Source organism: Heliangelus exortis, chromosome 1 (assembly GCF_036169615.1).
Source record: "Heliangelus exortis chromosome 1, bHelExo1.hap1, whole genome shotgun sequence".
Lineage (NCBI taxonomy): Eukaryota > Metazoa > Chordata > Aves > Apodiformes > Trochilidae > Heliangelus > Heliangelus exortis.
In genome coordinates this window covers 175150184-175167685 of record NC_092422.1, presented here as the reverse complement: position 1 = coordinate 175167685, position 17502 = coordinate 175150184, and the positions used below count along the sequence as shown (strand labels likewise).

At 37.2% G+C, this 17502-nt stretch overlaps 1 protein-coding gene across 7 annotated transcripts in view; it reads right to left on the bottom strand.

The window, feature by feature from the left end:
- Positions 1-17502, bottom strand: part of PTPRZ1 (protein tyrosine phosphatase receptor type Z1) — a 125686-nt gene that overhangs the window by 7568 nt on the left and 100616 nt on the right. For 3 of the 7 annotated variants that reach the window (XM_071733750.1, XM_071733745.1, XM_071733748.1), the window contains 7 exons: positions 12964-13055; positions 9668-9753; positions 7132-7228; positions 5613-5695; positions 4744-4878; positions 3373-3507; positions 2158-2321 (listed from right to left, as the gene is read on the bottom strand). In XM_071733750.1, coding sequence (XP_071589851.1) covers positions 2158-2321; positions 3373-3507; positions 4744-4878; positions 5613-5695; positions 7132-7228; positions 9668-9753; positions 12964-13055 — 792 coding nt within the window. Of the gene's footprint in view, positions 1-1339; positions 1424-2157; positions 2322-3372; positions 3508-4743; positions 4879-5612; positions 5696-7131; positions 7229-7397; positions 7419-9667; positions 9754-12963; positions 13056-17502 lie in introns of all 7 variants that reach the window. The other 4 variants (XM_071733749.1, XM_071733744.1, XM_071733747.1 and 1 more) reach the window with 3 other exon arrangements.

Sequence of the window (17502 nt, the reverse complement as noted above, 5' to 3'; positions counted from 1 at the left end):
TCTTTTCAACTTGTTTTTTTTTTTTTTGTGCAAGAAGAGATCTAAAGATCATTTTCCATAATAATTTTTAAAGTAATTTCAAAGCCTGCAAATTTCAGGCTTCTGACACAGAATATGTTCTGAAGTGTACCTGAAAAGGATGGCATATGTCAGCATTTGGGCACAGTTAATGTGCTCAAGCTCTTCCATGTTGAAACACACATCACTTTAAATGGAAGGCTGCATTTTGCCACCCATTACAGATACAGGAGATTTCAAAGATACCAGACTGAGGAAAACCCAGAGCTCAAGGTACATATGTAAAATAAAAACCTCAGTGCTCTTCAGATACAGATAAAATGGCAAGCAATGGTTGAAACTCTTCTTTAAAAAGGAGGATGTAAAAAAAGGGGTTAATCAACTCACTCCTCCTCTGAACTCTGACTCATCATAAAAACTGCTGATTGTAAGATTGTAAGATTAAAGCCAACTTTTTTTTTTCCCATAAAATATCTGTGTAGGGAGTATAACTTCAAGAGATCATTTTTTGTTATCTAGTCATATATGGGAATTAGTCAACTGTAATTCTCTTCCAAATTATGAGAAAATGTGTGTTGGCACATGTGACTTGACAGCAACATTGTGCTGTCTGCATGGCTGGTTATGGGCAGATCCAAGCTCAAGCCCTAGATGCTAATTCAGTCCTCTGATTTCTTCCACAGAAGTGGTACAAAGCATGGGCAGTGTGAGCTCAGATTGCTGTAATAAACTGTCTAAATAAATGTGATATAAAACTGAAAGGTGAAGGTTAATAACACACTACCAGTCACAAAAAATGTATATACTTTCTGTGAAAGACAAAACATGAAAAGTACCAAAATGCAAAAATAGCTAAAAATAGTTTCACGAAGTTCATCATCTGTGTCCTCCATACAGCCTGTAAAGATAAATGAAAGTTACATTTCTAACATGAGATTACTACTTTGAAATTCCATAGTGCATGTGGAGAGGTGAACTAATAGCTGAATAAAACTGCTACAGACAGAGGTGAGCTATACCTATGACCCAATGGAGAAGTCTGACTGAAGCCATACAACTTACCACAGTTCACATTTTTAAAACTTATTTTAATTGACTTATAATGTATTGCTGATCTCTCAGCCTGCTGGCACAGATCACAGACTTGGCATTTTGGGGAAACTCTTATTTTGAACTTCCCGAAAAAAACAGGCAGGATGTAGACAGCAAAACAACCAAAATGTGGAATTTTCATTTTTCAAGCTAAAAACAGATTTCAGTCAGATTAGATCATCCCAGAAATAAAATATCTTCATTTGCAGCATTTGTGAGGTGACTTTACCTGTTGGCTTCCTCAGAGTCAGCTCCAGAAGGACAGAATTCATGAGGAGGTTCTCTTTCCAAATGTTCCATCAAAGGTGAGGTACTACAGTGGAAAACCAGAACCTGCTTATATATTTTACAATAACCTGGTCCTTCACGGGCATTGTGAAGTCATTCCAGGCCCTACAAGCCCTTTTTAATCAATTTTCCCTGAGTTGCCCAGACTTAGTGAGCACTGACAGAACTCCTGCCTGCACACTGAGGCACATGCAGACCTCAAACCATTCCCCAGAACACTCCTCCATTGCAAATCACTGCTAGAGCACAGAGTAATGTTAAGAACAGCAGAGTTGTAGTTCAGCCAGGAATAGAGCACATCTTCTTTTGTGGACAGAGCTCTTTTTAGGATTAGAGAGAATCCCCGCACCAAAGAAACCATGAGCCGAAACCATGAGCCAAAACCATCCGGACAATAGATTTGCAGAAATGAAACAATTATTGCTATATATGCTTCTGGTGAGCTCATAGCAATCAAGAAAGTAGTAGAGAAATGTGCAAGAAAGTAAAAAGAAAATTATTTTTGAAAAAAAGAAAAAAACAGAACAAAAAAAGAACATAGAGCAGAGCAGCAGCATCTCGTTTATGGAGATTTATAGAAGAGGCACAGACTGTTGATTAGTTGGCCATACCAAGGAGAGAAATACCAGCTAAGAAATTAATCTTACTCCATCATGAACTGTTAAACGTGAGAGTGAAATTTTGCTTAGCCCACCACCGACAAATTCTTTTCTCTGCAAAACAAAAGGGGAGTGAACTGTAGGGCTGCAAAAACCACACCTGCAATGAACCACCACGGGCCCGACAGCGTGGCGCTTGGCGTGCGATGCCTTCCGCACAAAGGTGAGGACGGGCAGCGTGTACTCGGGGACACCCATGTCAGGCCACTGGGTGTAATGGTACTGAGTTACTATACGTCCACTAGACCTCCCTTTCTGGGAACCCTGCAACAAGAAAAATAATTCCGTATGTCAGTTGCCCACACGGAAAGTCTTCACGGTTTGATTTTCGTATCTGCTAATTCTTGAATTAGTGTCCCTGTGGGGCTGACTGCATGCTGCCTGGCTCTGAGGATCCCAGCTTTCAAAAAGAAGAGGAAGGGCAGTGTTTCTGGCCCATTAGCTTGTCCTCTGAATAGAAAAAATGACCTGGCACTGTCCCTTAGAAAACCATAAAGAAAGGCTAAGAGCACTGCAAGGATAACAAAGTACGGATGCTTTTAAGAGTCACCAGGTATTTCTGACCCTTTTCTCCTCTGCTGGGTGGACAGAAAGGGTAGGATTCACCTCACCCAGCTTTAGTGATCTGCAAGGGAAGCAGCCTTCTGGAGGCTGCTTTTCTAAGCTCCCTCCCTCAATACCAACTCAGAGGCAGGGATACACTTGGAAAGCAGGTCATTTCACTCAGATTGGTTCCAAAACCAGTCAGAATAAATTACTTGACAGCAAGTGCTGTACTCTAGCCATTAATTTTACAGGGAGGCTGAGAAACCAGATGTCTCACATGCAGGTAGCTGAAATAAATTAAGCTTTCAGAATGCCCCCAAATTAGCCAATGTCACACTGCTGAGCTGAGAGTATGCTGGTTCTAATTGCAATAAAGCAAGGTGTGGATTCACCTTTTTTGCAGGAAGGTAAAAGTTGAGTCCTTAAAAAACTAAATTGGTAGCTGTGGTGGATAATTTGATTCATAACATGTTTCCTACTATCTCTTTCTGAGAATGTATCCTCCTGGCTCACCAGGCAGGCCAGGTCCAAATCAGTTCTGCAGTGTGCTCACATAATTTTCTCTAATGGTACTACATCACACCAGTACTACAGGTCAGTATCTTCTGAATTTGTTCATCTGGGCAAACGAGCATCTTTTCTGGCAGGGACCTACAGAATTCAGCTTTACCTGTACAATAGAAAAGAGTTGCCAATTGCCTTAAAAGACATTCTGAGCAACTTCTAGTACTCCCTTTTGCCCAAACTGTCTTTTCAGGCTTCCACAAACCTTTTTGATCTTTGTGTTTCTAAGAGTAAAATTCCTCACAGTGTAATAGGCAAGCACATGAACACTCTTCTGTGTAACCAAGAAGTTCCCATACTCTTCACTGCCTTCAGCAGGCCAGTACTGGTCACATTTTCTCTGTTTGAAAGTGGTGGAAAGATGCAGAAAAAAAAGAGAATGAAAACAAAATGTCAAAGTAGCAAGCTGATACATTAAATTTAAAAGCAGTCAGCCACAAAAACATACAGGGATTAAATATACCCAGTTTATAAAAGACATGATCTTCAGGGTAAGCGAACAAATAATGTGTCTTACACTGTAAAGAGAGATGCCTGTGCAGAGATACTCTTCATTTGGAATACTCAAAAAAAAGAGAGGTTTAAATTACACTATCAGAGCTAAATGGCTCTAGGACTGTAGAACTTGCCATTCCATAGGCACTCTAAAATCTAAAGAAAATAACATAAACTATAAGTAAAACCAGAATACATTCAAGTCAGTAAAGTCATATGTGGCTTTTGGTTAGTTCACAGCACAGGCAAAACACACCTGGATCTGCTCAGTGAGGGTAAGAGTGAGCTTGTGTGTGGCCAGAATACAAAGCAGAGAGCTCAACTTTTGGCTGGGCAGCCTTGTAGCCTTCTCTAGGAGTACTGGGAGAGTACATGTTTACAACATGGTCTTATAAATGAAGTGGTACTCCCAGTGTGGCCCTCATCTGCACTTGCTGTATCATTGTATCTATCTTGTAGATGCTTCACAGGTCATACAACAAAACTTACATGCATTTTGGGCATTGCTGCCAGGTATGTGGCAAGTGCTCTGCTCATGTGACCCCAGGATAGATGCACATTCCCATCATATAACCAGAGAAACACACATCCTGTGATGGGGTTTCCTTGTATCGCCTCACTGGACAAATGTAGACCCAGTCATGTAGTAGGAAAGAGACAGTGGCTCTCACAGGACATTGACAGGGAGCAGCCAGTGAATATCCAGAAAAATTCACCCAAACTACAGCTTTCTCCAGGGTCTAAGGCACCCCGAGAAAAAGAATAATGGAGAGAAGATTGCTATCCGGATGCAGTACAAGGTCCACAGTCTTGCAACTCCTAAATGCACACAAGAAGTCCCTTTTCAGTATTAGAAATTGTTTTCTAATAGTATTTTCAAGACCTGTTGACCATTGAGTTTAAATGGTTATTTTAATTTCATACTACAAGTCCTCAATTTCTCACTTCTATAGCCAATCCTTATACAAGCAACTCCTAAAAACTTGCTTTTTGCTCAATAAATGCCTAAAAATATTTAAAAAAGAATCTGCTACAGATCTGTCAATATCAGAGAAAAAATAACAGACAAAGGTACTCATACCCTTCCTTTCTCAACGAGATTAGTTATCATCACAATAACTTCAACGTTATGTTCCCATATCATTCTCCAGAAATCTTCTGCTGTTGATTTTAGTGGCCCTTGAGCTGCAATGTAGGCTTTTGGCTTGTTGTAGCCCTAAATTGAAATATAACAAATGACACTTGTCAAATCACAATCCATGAGCCAAAGGAGGTTGGGAGGAATACATGAAATTTTATGTATCTATCTTCAAAGATTCTCAAAAGCTTTTAAGTACTTTTGAATTTATAGCTATCCAAATTGGAGGAACCCTGTGGCATGAGGTGACACATGAATGCAACTGTAATGTCAATGCTTATCATTCCAACTAATAGGATATGTATTCAAGTCCCCATGTTCTGGCAGAATTTTGACATAATAGTGATTATGAAACATCTGTTATGATAGTGGTTTAAAAAATGGCTCAAGATCACTCACATGTAAATACTAGGTGATGAAAAACTGAATAAATGGTACCTTGATGAGGGTCTTAGCCAAATGGCATCTTCCTTGCATGAGATTATCTCAGACAGAAGAATTAACCATTTATGAACAGTGTATAGAAGAAAAAAATATTCAGGCTTGAAATGCTTCTAAAATGAGTCATATGCAACATTTTTATTTCATAAAGATCTTCACTAAGATGCAGCTGCTACAATATCAAGATGGATTCAAGAGAGAATTGGAGTTTTACCTTTGCTTTAACTTTGTAGTTAAACTTTCAACTTAGATCATTAAAGGTTTTTAACAAAATCTGTAATACTGTGATACTTTTTTAATTAAGTCTGCTCACTTCTATTCCATACAGCAGGTTTTAAAGAGAAGGCTGGCAGATAGAAAAAGGCACTTACATCAACGTAGTTTGCATTAATGTAATCAGTCAGTTTTCCATCCTTTTCTGCAATCTGTGCTAATTTAACCCTAGTATGATCATCTGTAGTAAAACAAAAGAGAAAATAAGCATAGTTTTCAGAAAGAATTATATAATTGCTATAAGAAATCTTTTTAAAAGAATACTGAAATGGATTTTTACAGTGCAAAAGACTAATACAAAGACAATCACATATGCTGTGCTTGGGTATCAATCAGATTCAAAATTCAAGTTTCCATGGAAAAAAACAACAAATCCAAGAATTTGAGGGACTCAGAGTTTAGTTGCCTGAACAGCAGCACCTGGGTTCACTTTAGACACTGCCATATTCCCCTACATCCTCCAGTGGCTGCATGTGAAGGGGCGTGGGTCTCCTCTAAGTCCTGTGTCTGTCAAGCCTGCACAGTGGGATGTCTCGGGTGACAGTAGACACCAGTGTTTAGGCACTCAGCTCCAAGTTAAAGAGTGGAGAATGGAGAGCAATAGGACCCCAGAGAAGGTGGTCAGCTGAAGAGCCTCAGCAGTGGCTACCTCAGGGAGAGGTGATGCTTTCTGTAGTCTGCACTGATTAGAAGGACTACAGACCTGATCCAGTTGCACAGGACAATTCCTGCTACTCGAGCTGCCCTAAGATGCTTGCACACAGGCCTGCCATTACAAAGCTGCTGGGTTTGCACCCTATGTATGAGCAGATACAAACACAGAGTGACAGAAGAAAATCCCTGACTCTCTGTCTCTCTAGAGGTATCTTCAGGTGGAACAGGATTTCTTGCTGATAGTTTACACCATCTTGTGCCAGATCCTGTTTCTTTTTCTATTAAGGTCTAGTAATACCGAATGCTGAATTTGTATTTAATTTAGAACTTCTTGCTATCAGAACCAAATTGAAATTTTATGGAGAATTAAGAAAAATAAACTAAGCCACCAAAGTGATCAACAGCCCAGTGGCAATAGCTTCAAAGAGAGATTAAGAAAACTGAATAGACACGTCTCAGAAAAGAAAAATTTGGGCTAGTAAAGAAGGGTGACACAAGGGGAAACCATGAGGCCTGGCTAAAGAAGCTTCATTGTGGCAGGGCCCACTAAAACATAAACCCAGTACATTTATATTTATATATGACAGAAAATATATTCAGGGACTGTGAAGCTCCTAGAAAGGATAAATCATCATTACTCATACCAAAGATGGATTATTCTGGCAATCAAAACACAGCTTCTTTGGCTTGATAATGGCATTATAATGAAATCTCCCAACTCCCTTTGGGTGATCACAGAAGGCACAAATATGTCGTGCTAACACATGCTCATCAAAGCCTCAGAATGCCAGAGTACTAACTTGAAGGAGATGTAAAATCTCAAACTATTCCTCTCTGAGCATTTTGCTGAAGAATATACAGAGATTTCAGTAAAGATGTATTTTTTCCCCTCTAATAATATGCAACCTTATACTTGTCTATAATTATTTCTTAAACAAAACACCAACCGATGCATTTACTTACAAGCAACAATGTTTATGTATCGATTCTTATTCTTGTTGTCGGGGTGATTAGAGCTGTCTGATGTAATACCTAGATCTACAGTACAGCTCTGGATTTCCTTGAAAAAGTAAAAAAAATATGTCATATGTTAGTAAGTATTAAGATACATAAAATGTCTTAAAATACAGGAAGCACAAATAGAACCACAACCTTACACCCAATTATCTATGATATTTTACAACTACTTCATTGCTAAAAAAAAAAAATGCAGTGAAATAATTCCTTACCTGATAAAACTCTTTCAGTGTCTAATGAGGGAATGAATGCAAAAAAAGTAAAAAAAATCAAATTCCACAGCACAGAACAAATGGATAAGTGTTTATATAAATTACAATTTATATATGGAAAACAGCTATGGTCATGCAATCTATATCTCCATAATAACAACAAAAATGAATATTTTAACGTAACTCTTAAAGAAAATGAGGTAATTTTCCTGTTGAAATACTGGCACTTGCTTTTCTATTTTTAGATTTAATGGTAGACCTTAAGCAGTGAAAGCTTATGCACATGAGCACCTTCACTGACTTTAGACAGATTATCTATAAATTTAACTATTCATTGGATCTGTTATTGGGCCTTATAACTGCATTAGTTTCTCTGTGGAATGTCTTTGCTCTCTTTTTCTTCATCTGTAAAACCTTCCCTGGAGTAGGACAGCCTGTCACAGACAGCCTCATGGGTCTGTGGGGACAGGCAGCATTACAGCCATCAGTCTGTCACCAGGTTCCCAGTGAACCCAACATTTTTATATACATAGAAAAGCCTGAGAAAACAGGCAGAAAGTCTATGAAGCTCATAAAATTATTCATTGAAGTGATTAACTGACAGGAAACTCAAGCATTTATAAGGTCCACTTTCTTAAGTACACTTAAGTTTCTAAAGAAATACATTGTCATCACTAAAACATCTATAGTAATTCTTCCCAACACTTTTTAGGACTTATTTTAATAGTTATCACCTTCAGATATTTAAATATATATATGAAAAGTGATTAACAGTCTGAAAATTAGATTTTAAATTTAAATTGTTGAATATAAGTAAAAATCCCAAACCATCCCTGTACTTTCCAAATGTATTCTGACTCTGCAAAGACAATGATTACATTTCAATTATCTGGTTCTTTCAAGTTCCTTATTGGTAGAGAAAAGAGACTGGAACACTAATTCTGGGGTAGTCTGTAAAGTCAAAAAGGATCTCCAGAAAATCAGAGTACACTGAGTCTTTTGTAATAGTTAAAACAAGCATGAAATATTTCAAATGGTACAGGTGTAGCTCAGTGAGATGTTGTATATTTGGTCTCTGGATCACTGCTGTAATTTAGGAAAATAATAATTTAGGATTAACAATTTGATTTCTGTATATCTGATCTCACTAATAGTGAAAGAATTGTGATACCATTGCATTTAAACACAGACTTTCAACATCTGCTCTTATTAAAAGCCTGCCTATCTGGAGCCCAGTCCTGTCAGCACATGTGTAATATAGCAGCATGTACAGGATATCCACAAGTATTTATAAGTTTGGTCACATAATCAGATGTGTATTCTAAATGTTAACTGAACTGGAGAAGAAATGCTGATGAAGAAGGTTAAGTGAATGACATGGAATTTTTGGTCCATTGCATCACAATATATTGGCTGGGGAAACAAAGCAAAACCTGAAGATGTAAAACTATGTAATTTTTCTACCTTGAGTTTTGTTTTTACAGCGAGAATATTACAATCATATTTTAAATTAATGGAGATCAATTTACAAAAATATTGCCACCCCAACTGGCTGATTTTGTTAGAAATCACTTGTCAAGGACTCTAATAGCACAACTTTAATCACAGAGTTTGGGTTTACAATGTTTATTTCATGTGATTTAAGTTAGGATATATCTATCTTTAAACTGCTTGCAATGCACATGTATGTGACAAACATTGAAGTACATTAGTTACATATGGTGATACCAGCATTATAGGATGACAGCACATGCTTCAAGGTTTTGAAATACCTCTTATGAACCATACAGTTTAGGAAAGGAACTGTAAAGCTTTCCCTACCACATATGAAGACTATATTAGCTCCCCTGTTAACCAGAAGTCTTGCCATGTACTCATTATTCCAATTTTTTTTCCTCTGTAAATGGAACAAGCAAATGTGGGTAGCTTCTGCAAAATTCAATTGGCATTATTTGGAAAAGCTTTACATCCACAACTCTATCTAATAAACCATATATATTGCATTGTCTTTGCCTCACTTATTCACATGATCATTTAGTATTTTTTCACGTTTTTTCACATTCCCAATTGCATCCCAGTCCTTTTAGCTTTTATAGCTCTCCCTGGTCTTTATGCTTTAACAGTCCTTACTGGGCTCACAGTACTCTGATTTAAATGAATTTATGAAATTTGTCCCCAGGCCAAAATGTAATGCCCAGTTCTTTGTTTCCAGGTATTTAAACTTAATATTTGTATGTGCTAAGAAGAAAGATGACATCATAGAGCCATACCTCAAATTCTTCAGAAAAACCATTACTTGCATGTAAATCTGCAACATGTTTTGGAAAATGCTTTATTGGAATTGCTCCAACATCATCTTAGGGGTGGGAAAAGACAAAAAACATATTTATGAAGAATAAAAAGCCAGTGACATATAAATAACTTTGTATGTAGGCAATCCACACAACATCCTGAAATAAAATATTGGCATGAACTTTGGCTACACAACTCCACAAAAATAAAAACAGTCTTTAACACCATTAGCATATCAAAAAGTATTCTCTAACACTTCTACATTTATAAGTGACTACTTGGAAAGAAGATACAGAAAAGGCCTTGTTAGGTTGTACTCTGTCTCTCAGTCCCTCAAATCAAGGTGCTGATTCTGCAAGATGCTGAGCTTGTCTGTAAATTGCAGAGCACTCAGAACTCCCTGTGAAGTCAAGGGGAAATGGGAGGATTAGCAGTTTGCTCAAAGATGTTCAGAGAGAGGGTAGGAGAAGAGCTTTGAATAGAGCTGATAAAGAATGATGAAATCAAGTTTTCTGGGTGCTTCAGGATGATCAGTGTTGCACTGAGGCTCTGGTACCTTACACAGACCACTGTGCAGTCCTAAGTCTATTATAATAAATATATAATAGCAGTTATTATACTACTTGTATAACTAACTGATGTGTTGCCCTTTTGCATTGCAGCAAACCTTTCATCTTTTACTGCACAGTGAGTACTTCCAGTAGGGATTTCCCCCTCCTATTCTCCCCACAGTTCTATGATTACCTACTGATAAAAATCCTACATATGATCCTTGGAGTACTGGCTGCAAATTTTCACATCAGACTTTATACTTCAGACTTTATGGATACCCACAAGGACAGTATCTACATTCTAAACCAATAGCTGTGATTCATGCAACTTCTGGGTCCTGATAGTCTGAATTTTCCATCTGATGTTTATATTTTAGAACATTTTTTAATCTTGTGCAAATACAGAAAAACACTGTTGTGTAGAACATTCATTAGGAATCATGTCAGAAACCTTTGGAACTTTTAATCTTCTCTTTCCTGCAAATATACTATGTAGACAAAGTCATCTGTTCTGTTAATTACCTGTAAAAGGATGACATTATTTGAGCTACTTTGGTTCTGAAGAATATCTTGGTTTTAAAGCCTTCCGTGGATTAAAATTTGATAATTTGTAATTTCATCACTATTTCATATGAGAAAGAAACATAAAAAACAGTACGAGGAGATATTATTTACATCAACAGATGTTCAGCATCTCTTCAACCACCTAATAATTTTTGCTTTCAGGTACCAAGAATTTGTTGAATTGTACTGATATCCACCTGGTCTTCCACTTACATGAAAGGACCTGAATACAAAAAATTAATTTATCCAGTCAAGCCGAAGAAAAGTTGAACAATGGTGTAACACTACCTTCACATTTTGGAGATGAAACCTAGCCTCAAGTATTTATTTTACTAAATAGGCAAACCTAAAACCAGAAGGGAAGGCAAATGACCCTAAATAAGGGAGAAAGAGACCTCAGGTTTGGTGCAATTGCTGTTTAATTTCCTTGCCTGTTCTAATCTCCCAGTTCAATAATTTCTGACTCCAGGAACATATTTTCTATCTGGATAGCAGGTATCACTTCAAACCACTTAAAGTTTGATAGTGCATCCTGATATTAATGTGTAATTCATTATTTGTTCTGAATGCATCTTTGAATTATTCTGAGAAATGGCAGGGCAATTTCTGTAATTTCTGTTCTTCTATCTCTGCCAATCAAAACCCACAAAATGAAAACCTAGTATAAAATGAGATCTGTGGAGTGTGCTTTTAGTAATAGTTATAATAGAAATTTAAGCTTAGCAGTCACAAAATGCTCTTCCTGCTCTATGCTCTTTGCCAGTATTATATCACAGACTGAATTACACCCAGTGAAAATACACTGCTGAAACACTTGCGCAATAGAAAGCACAAAAACTGCTCACTTGATGCCTATTGAACAAAAAATGAAACAAAAATATTTCCACAGTTCTTGCAGATTTTTCCATAAAATATTTTATCTACCTTTCAGTTACTTATAAACAGTTTTCTCTTTAAGTTAGTATTTATCAGTATTTCAGAAGGAAAACCTCCAGCATAAGTCCACATGTTTTAAGCACTCAGAATAACTTAAGTACAATTCTGTCTTATGGCAATGGAAATCACGATCTCCCTGAGGCAACCTGGTCAGGAAAAATTGCAAGAAAATGATACTGTTGTACTGCAATAGTTAATGATAGAGAGTAAGAGCAGAGATTTCCTATAGAGATTGTCACTTGATATATAATCACATATTTTCTGATACCAAGCTATATCCCTGCGTACTATTTAGAAAAAGGCTATACAACTCCTAACAATAGCAGTCAATGCAAGAAGCATATTTAAAGATGCCTGCAATTCCATTACAAGTCTAATGTTTGGGATTTATTTCATTAACTGTGTTTACAAGGGATGACTTTGATTTCCTTAGTCATTCCAAGGGAATTGTGTATCCCCCTGTGTCATAGTAAAATTTGCATAAGCAATAGTCGTGGAACAACATATCCTTTCCTCATAGGTGAATATGTGGCTCAGGATCTGCTGCAAAATTTATCTATTTGAGGTAAATTTTCATTCTACTCAGATTGAAAAAGCTGCCAGGGCTGCATGTGTTCCTCTGATATTCTTTGAGGAGGAAAGAAAAGAAACAGCTTCTTCTGTGGTAGCAGAAGATGCTAATATTATTCTGTGCTTGTATGTCATTTTTACAAGAGGCTCACAGAGAACTTTACCAGTAGTAACAATGCTAGTAAAATCTGTAAGTTAAAGAAAACACTAATTGCAAATTAAACAGACAGATGAGATTGGTCCTGCTGCTCACGTTCTATACATAGCTGAGAAACTCAATTAAAGGCAGAAATACAGCAGAATATGCTGCTGGTATAATCCTCTGCTTTGTGACTGAACTAGAGCAACTTCGAGTATTTCATGTGGCTCCACTAGCAGTCATTTTTAGTGAGGCTGCATCTCGAATGCCTAAAAGGCAGAGTAGCTTTGAGGCAACTCTGTAAGGTGAGAATATTTCCCTTTCTTTGTTACCTACACGAGAGTATATCAGTAATACCTGTCTCTACATCTGTCGAGTACATCTATGTCTGCAAGTAGAAAAGAGTACAACTCCTTGGTTTACAGAAGTTACAGTAAGTGAAGAATTCATATAGACACAAGGCAGTATCTACCAAGAGCTAACACAAAGTCACAGAGCAGTTGACAAGAAATACCTGAGACTGGAAATATTGGAGCTGGGGGAGCAGAAATCACTCGAGGTGACGTATTATCTTCTAAATAAAAGTGAGCGGTCTGGAAACATTTCCTAGAGGAGAAGAAACATAAATAAATATTGCACAAAATAAAACATTAGCTAACACCTTTAGGAATTATGGCATTATTGAGTCAGAAGGAAATCACAGTTCTGAAAAATAGTTTTTGCTGAGCGTCAAACACTACTGCTGTAATATAAGTATTCTCCCAACATATCACCAAATTACTCATACAACTTGAAGATACTACATTAGCTCAGCATAATACATAGTTTGTGCACCTCTACCTATAACAGAGGCAGAAGACAGAACACACATCAAACATAGTGAAAGCTGGAAGAGGAACTCTGCATCAGGAGCTACTGATGCTGAACCACAGGTCCAATTAATAAAAAAGCCAAAATTTTCCTTGCTTATCCAAATTCACAACCATAATTACTGTTCCCTTTCATGTGACTATGCTATCCGAAGAGCAGTGTAGAAGATCAGTTCTGGTTATTCACTGATAAATTTTATTGCAGACACAGAAATGCAATAAAAGGCAACATGCCCTGTAACAGCCAAAACGGTGGCTCTGGAACTGTTACGACTGGGCTGAACAACTTTTCCATCAGGTAATTGCAACACTGAGGGACACCTTAAACACAGAGGACTGCCCGAAGCTGACAGACAGAAAGAAGGGACTTTATAATGCCAGGAGAAGCTATGTTGCAAACATTGAAGGATAAATATAAACTGAATGAACCTGAACTACTACCCCCAATGTTATTTGGATCTGTGCTGTAATCCAGATGTGAAGATAATAAGAATAGCATCTGCTAAGATGCTAAGAGTCCAAGCTATTCAAGGGACTAAACAACAAACTGCTGCTGTAAGCATCACAAAGCCTGCTTAATTAAAAAAAATCTCCACACGATTAGGCATGCTAATAATAATCTTTACTCTGGGTCACAATCTATTTGAACCATTATTCATTAATAATTAAATTTAAAGGAAATGTATGCATCAGGATAATATTAATCTCACTTTATATTTACAAGATTCTGCTTCTTCAAAGATTTTAGCTGAAGCTACTGAAGCCATGACCTTTTGCTATTTTGTGCAATCACTGGTGTTTTAAATTCTTTTGTACTACTGTTCCTGTATCACCACATGGATAAAGCTCCTTATGTAATTGCTATAATAAAAAATGAAGTTTTGAGGCTACTTTGAGAAGTAGATAGGAAATATGCAGATATTTTAATTCTTTCTAGAACCATAAATGTAGTTCATAAAGACTTTGGTAAGGGTCTTTGAATTAAGCATCTGGGAAACGTGCTCACACTCTTGGAATATGTTGGAAATTTTCTGTCTGTACAATGCAGACTCTCTTGAAACACAAGAAAAAGTGAACAGCTGCAATAAAGGGAAAATTGTGGCATTAAAAATAGTTCTGGTAATTCATGTGACAACTAAATTTGGAGTCCAGCTAGAGTCCTCTAAAAGAGTATTTGTGACAGTCATGGAGGAGCCTTGGACTGGCATTACATGTTTGGAGTATCTCTATCCATTAGGTACTTAGTTTTACTTAGAAATGGAAATTTTGGATGCAGGCCAAGAACACACTCAGGATGTGCTTGGGAATATCTTTATAACTTTTAAAGAGGCTCTAACATCTTATAGAGGCTCTAATCCCATACAGTCAGTGGCTGCTACCATAATGCTCAAGAGTCAGCCATAGGTCTGCATGCAAAATGTCTGTAAGAGTCTGTATGTACTTCACATCAAGTATCAAAATATTGGTACTTTGACATCAAGTATTGCAATTATCAAAGCACTTCACATCAAAAAATACTTTTGGAAAGTCTGGCCCTGCCTGCTGGACACAGACAATGCTGATGTACTGTGTTTATTAAAAACAGCACCAACCAACCCAACATGCCAACCAGCCTTACTGGAACTGGTTGGCTAGAGCAATGGCAGATGCCCCATCCCTGAAAACATAAAAGGTGAGGTTGGATGGGTCTCTGAGCAACCTGAGCTAGCTGAAGATGTCCCTGCTTATTGCAGGGCAGCTGGACTCAATGACTTTTAAAAGTCTCTTTCAATCCAAACTATTCTATAGTTCTATGATTAAAGCTTTAAAACCAAATAAAGTCTTCCCTCTAATGCCTACTGCTCATGAACAATGATCATACATTAAGTTTATGGTCTAACATCACAGAGTTTTGTCACCTCCTTGCTTGAGAAAAGGTTGATATAAACCCTATGTCATTAGCATGATGGCTTTCACATTTAAATCAGTAGTTAAAATATCCCCATAATATGTCAGACATTAACTTTCCCTTACTGAGCCACTGTCTTTAATCTTTAACAAGCTTATTGTGGCTGAAAATAAATTACACTCTTAGCACATTTGGGAGAGGAATTCATAGCAGTTGACTTAACCTGTAATAAGACTCACAAATAGGCACTCCATCTGCTTCTGCATCAGCAGTGAAAGCCTTCATGACTAAACCTAATGTTAATAACCATGTCTTGTTAATTATCACTTGTTGTTAATGAAAAAAGTGGTGACTATTTCAAACTTCCAGACAAAGGTCCCATCACTCAGTGATAACCTGATTATTTAATTTACACTTTTCATCACAGCATTTAGATCTTCAACCTAAAACTGTAATTTGTAATTTAGACACTGCTCTTCTTCAAATACACACACTTTATATTTGGAGATAGTGCTAAGGCAGTGAATTAATTAGTGTCTGTATCTGTGCTGGGAGGCATGCAGCAGCAGCTCTTCAGAAGGGAAACTGTACTGAATGAACACTTATATATGAACAACTCAGTAAGAGACTGCATCTCAGACTGCAGAGGATACAGTTCTGGCATGTGGGCCCCTGAGTCTTGGCAGAGGACATGTGCTGCCTGCTTCTCCCCCCGGGCAGGGACTGGGATTGACACAGAGGCAGCCAACACACCGTGGCTCTGGGTGTTCCCCCCTCACCTCCTGCCAGCTGAGGAAGGGAGCTGAACCTTTGCAGTCAGAGGCAGCTGTGACAGTATGGTTTGCACACCCACTACTCACCCAGAATGGCCTTAGAGGCACAACTACTTCTTTCTCTGAAAATTTCAGGGCATTCCGTGCTCATAGTGTATCTTTCAATATATGTCAAACCAGAATCTATTTTTGAATGGTTCTGACCAGTGAAAGATATGATGGTTCCAAAGGACTTTGGATGGATTCTCAATAAATCCAGTGATTCAAATTATTCAATTTTTAAATGTTTGTAATTAATTTAAAGTGCTCATCAGCTGAAATGTTAATTTTCAAATTTTATTACACTTTTTTGTAATTTGATGTCACCTAGTCAAGGAGTTTTTCCTTTGTGGATGGATGAGTGCAGCATTTTTAAGTTTAAACCTGTTTTTACTATGTCTCTGCACATGGAAATTTAACTATCCTTAGAAAGGTTTCTCAGCCCAGTTCCCATAACCCTAACACAGGACTCAAAGCATCAGATGAAGTTGTGAATAAGAGAATGAACATTCTCTGACAGCTCTGTTTCAAAGATACAGGGTGCTAGAGGAAATATAAATTTTAAATCACTACTTAGGTTGTTGTCTGTCATGGGTTGGGAAGAGAGAGCTAGTCTACTGAGATTCATACATATTTCTTGAAAAAGAATTTTGAATGGTGCAGCTCTCACTGATAACTGTTACCATTGTACTGTTTTCCAAGCTCTTTTTATGATAAACATTATAAAAATTGATCTGCACAAATAGCCTGACATTTATTCCTTTATATCAGTTCACCAGGTTTATTCACTTCTGTGAATTGTTCCAAAGGAGTACACACAAGAAGAAACAATTTCCAGTATAAGTTGGCACAGAGCAACTTAGATAGGAGCTAACAGATAAGGTTAATGTAGCATAATGGGGATAATAAAGCCATACAGAAATTAAAAAAACAGAACAAGGAGATTTAAATATTCTTGTTGCATCTCTGTTGCAAGAACTCAGTAAAGATGAAAGATATGGAGATGGACAGAGTCTAGATTTGGATAAAAACTTATCTCTAAAACTATAAAAAAATCCATGTGGATGACAAGGCCATTAAAAAGCCAGGGAAAAGAATCTCCTTGTTTATTCCACTGTAATCTTAATCATGCTGAAGAAATGAAAGGAAAATGACATTGCTTCAATTACAAAAGATTTGACAGACAGAACTAGAGTAGTTCAAAATTGTGTTTTTTCCTACTGACACTTAGAAAATCTTTAGACAATATTGCTACTAAAAGTTTTCTTTCCTGTCAGAGAAATTAGTATTTTATTACAGAAAGATTGAAATCATGCCTAATGAGACAGTGAAGAGACTGGGGAATTTCCTCAAGTGCTGATTAACAATTTCATGTAAAAAAAAAAACCCAAACCCAAACCCAAACAACAGATGGTACAGACTTATTTTTCTGATACAAGTCATCAGAGTGAAGAACAAAATAATTTTTCCTCTTTTTAACCTCG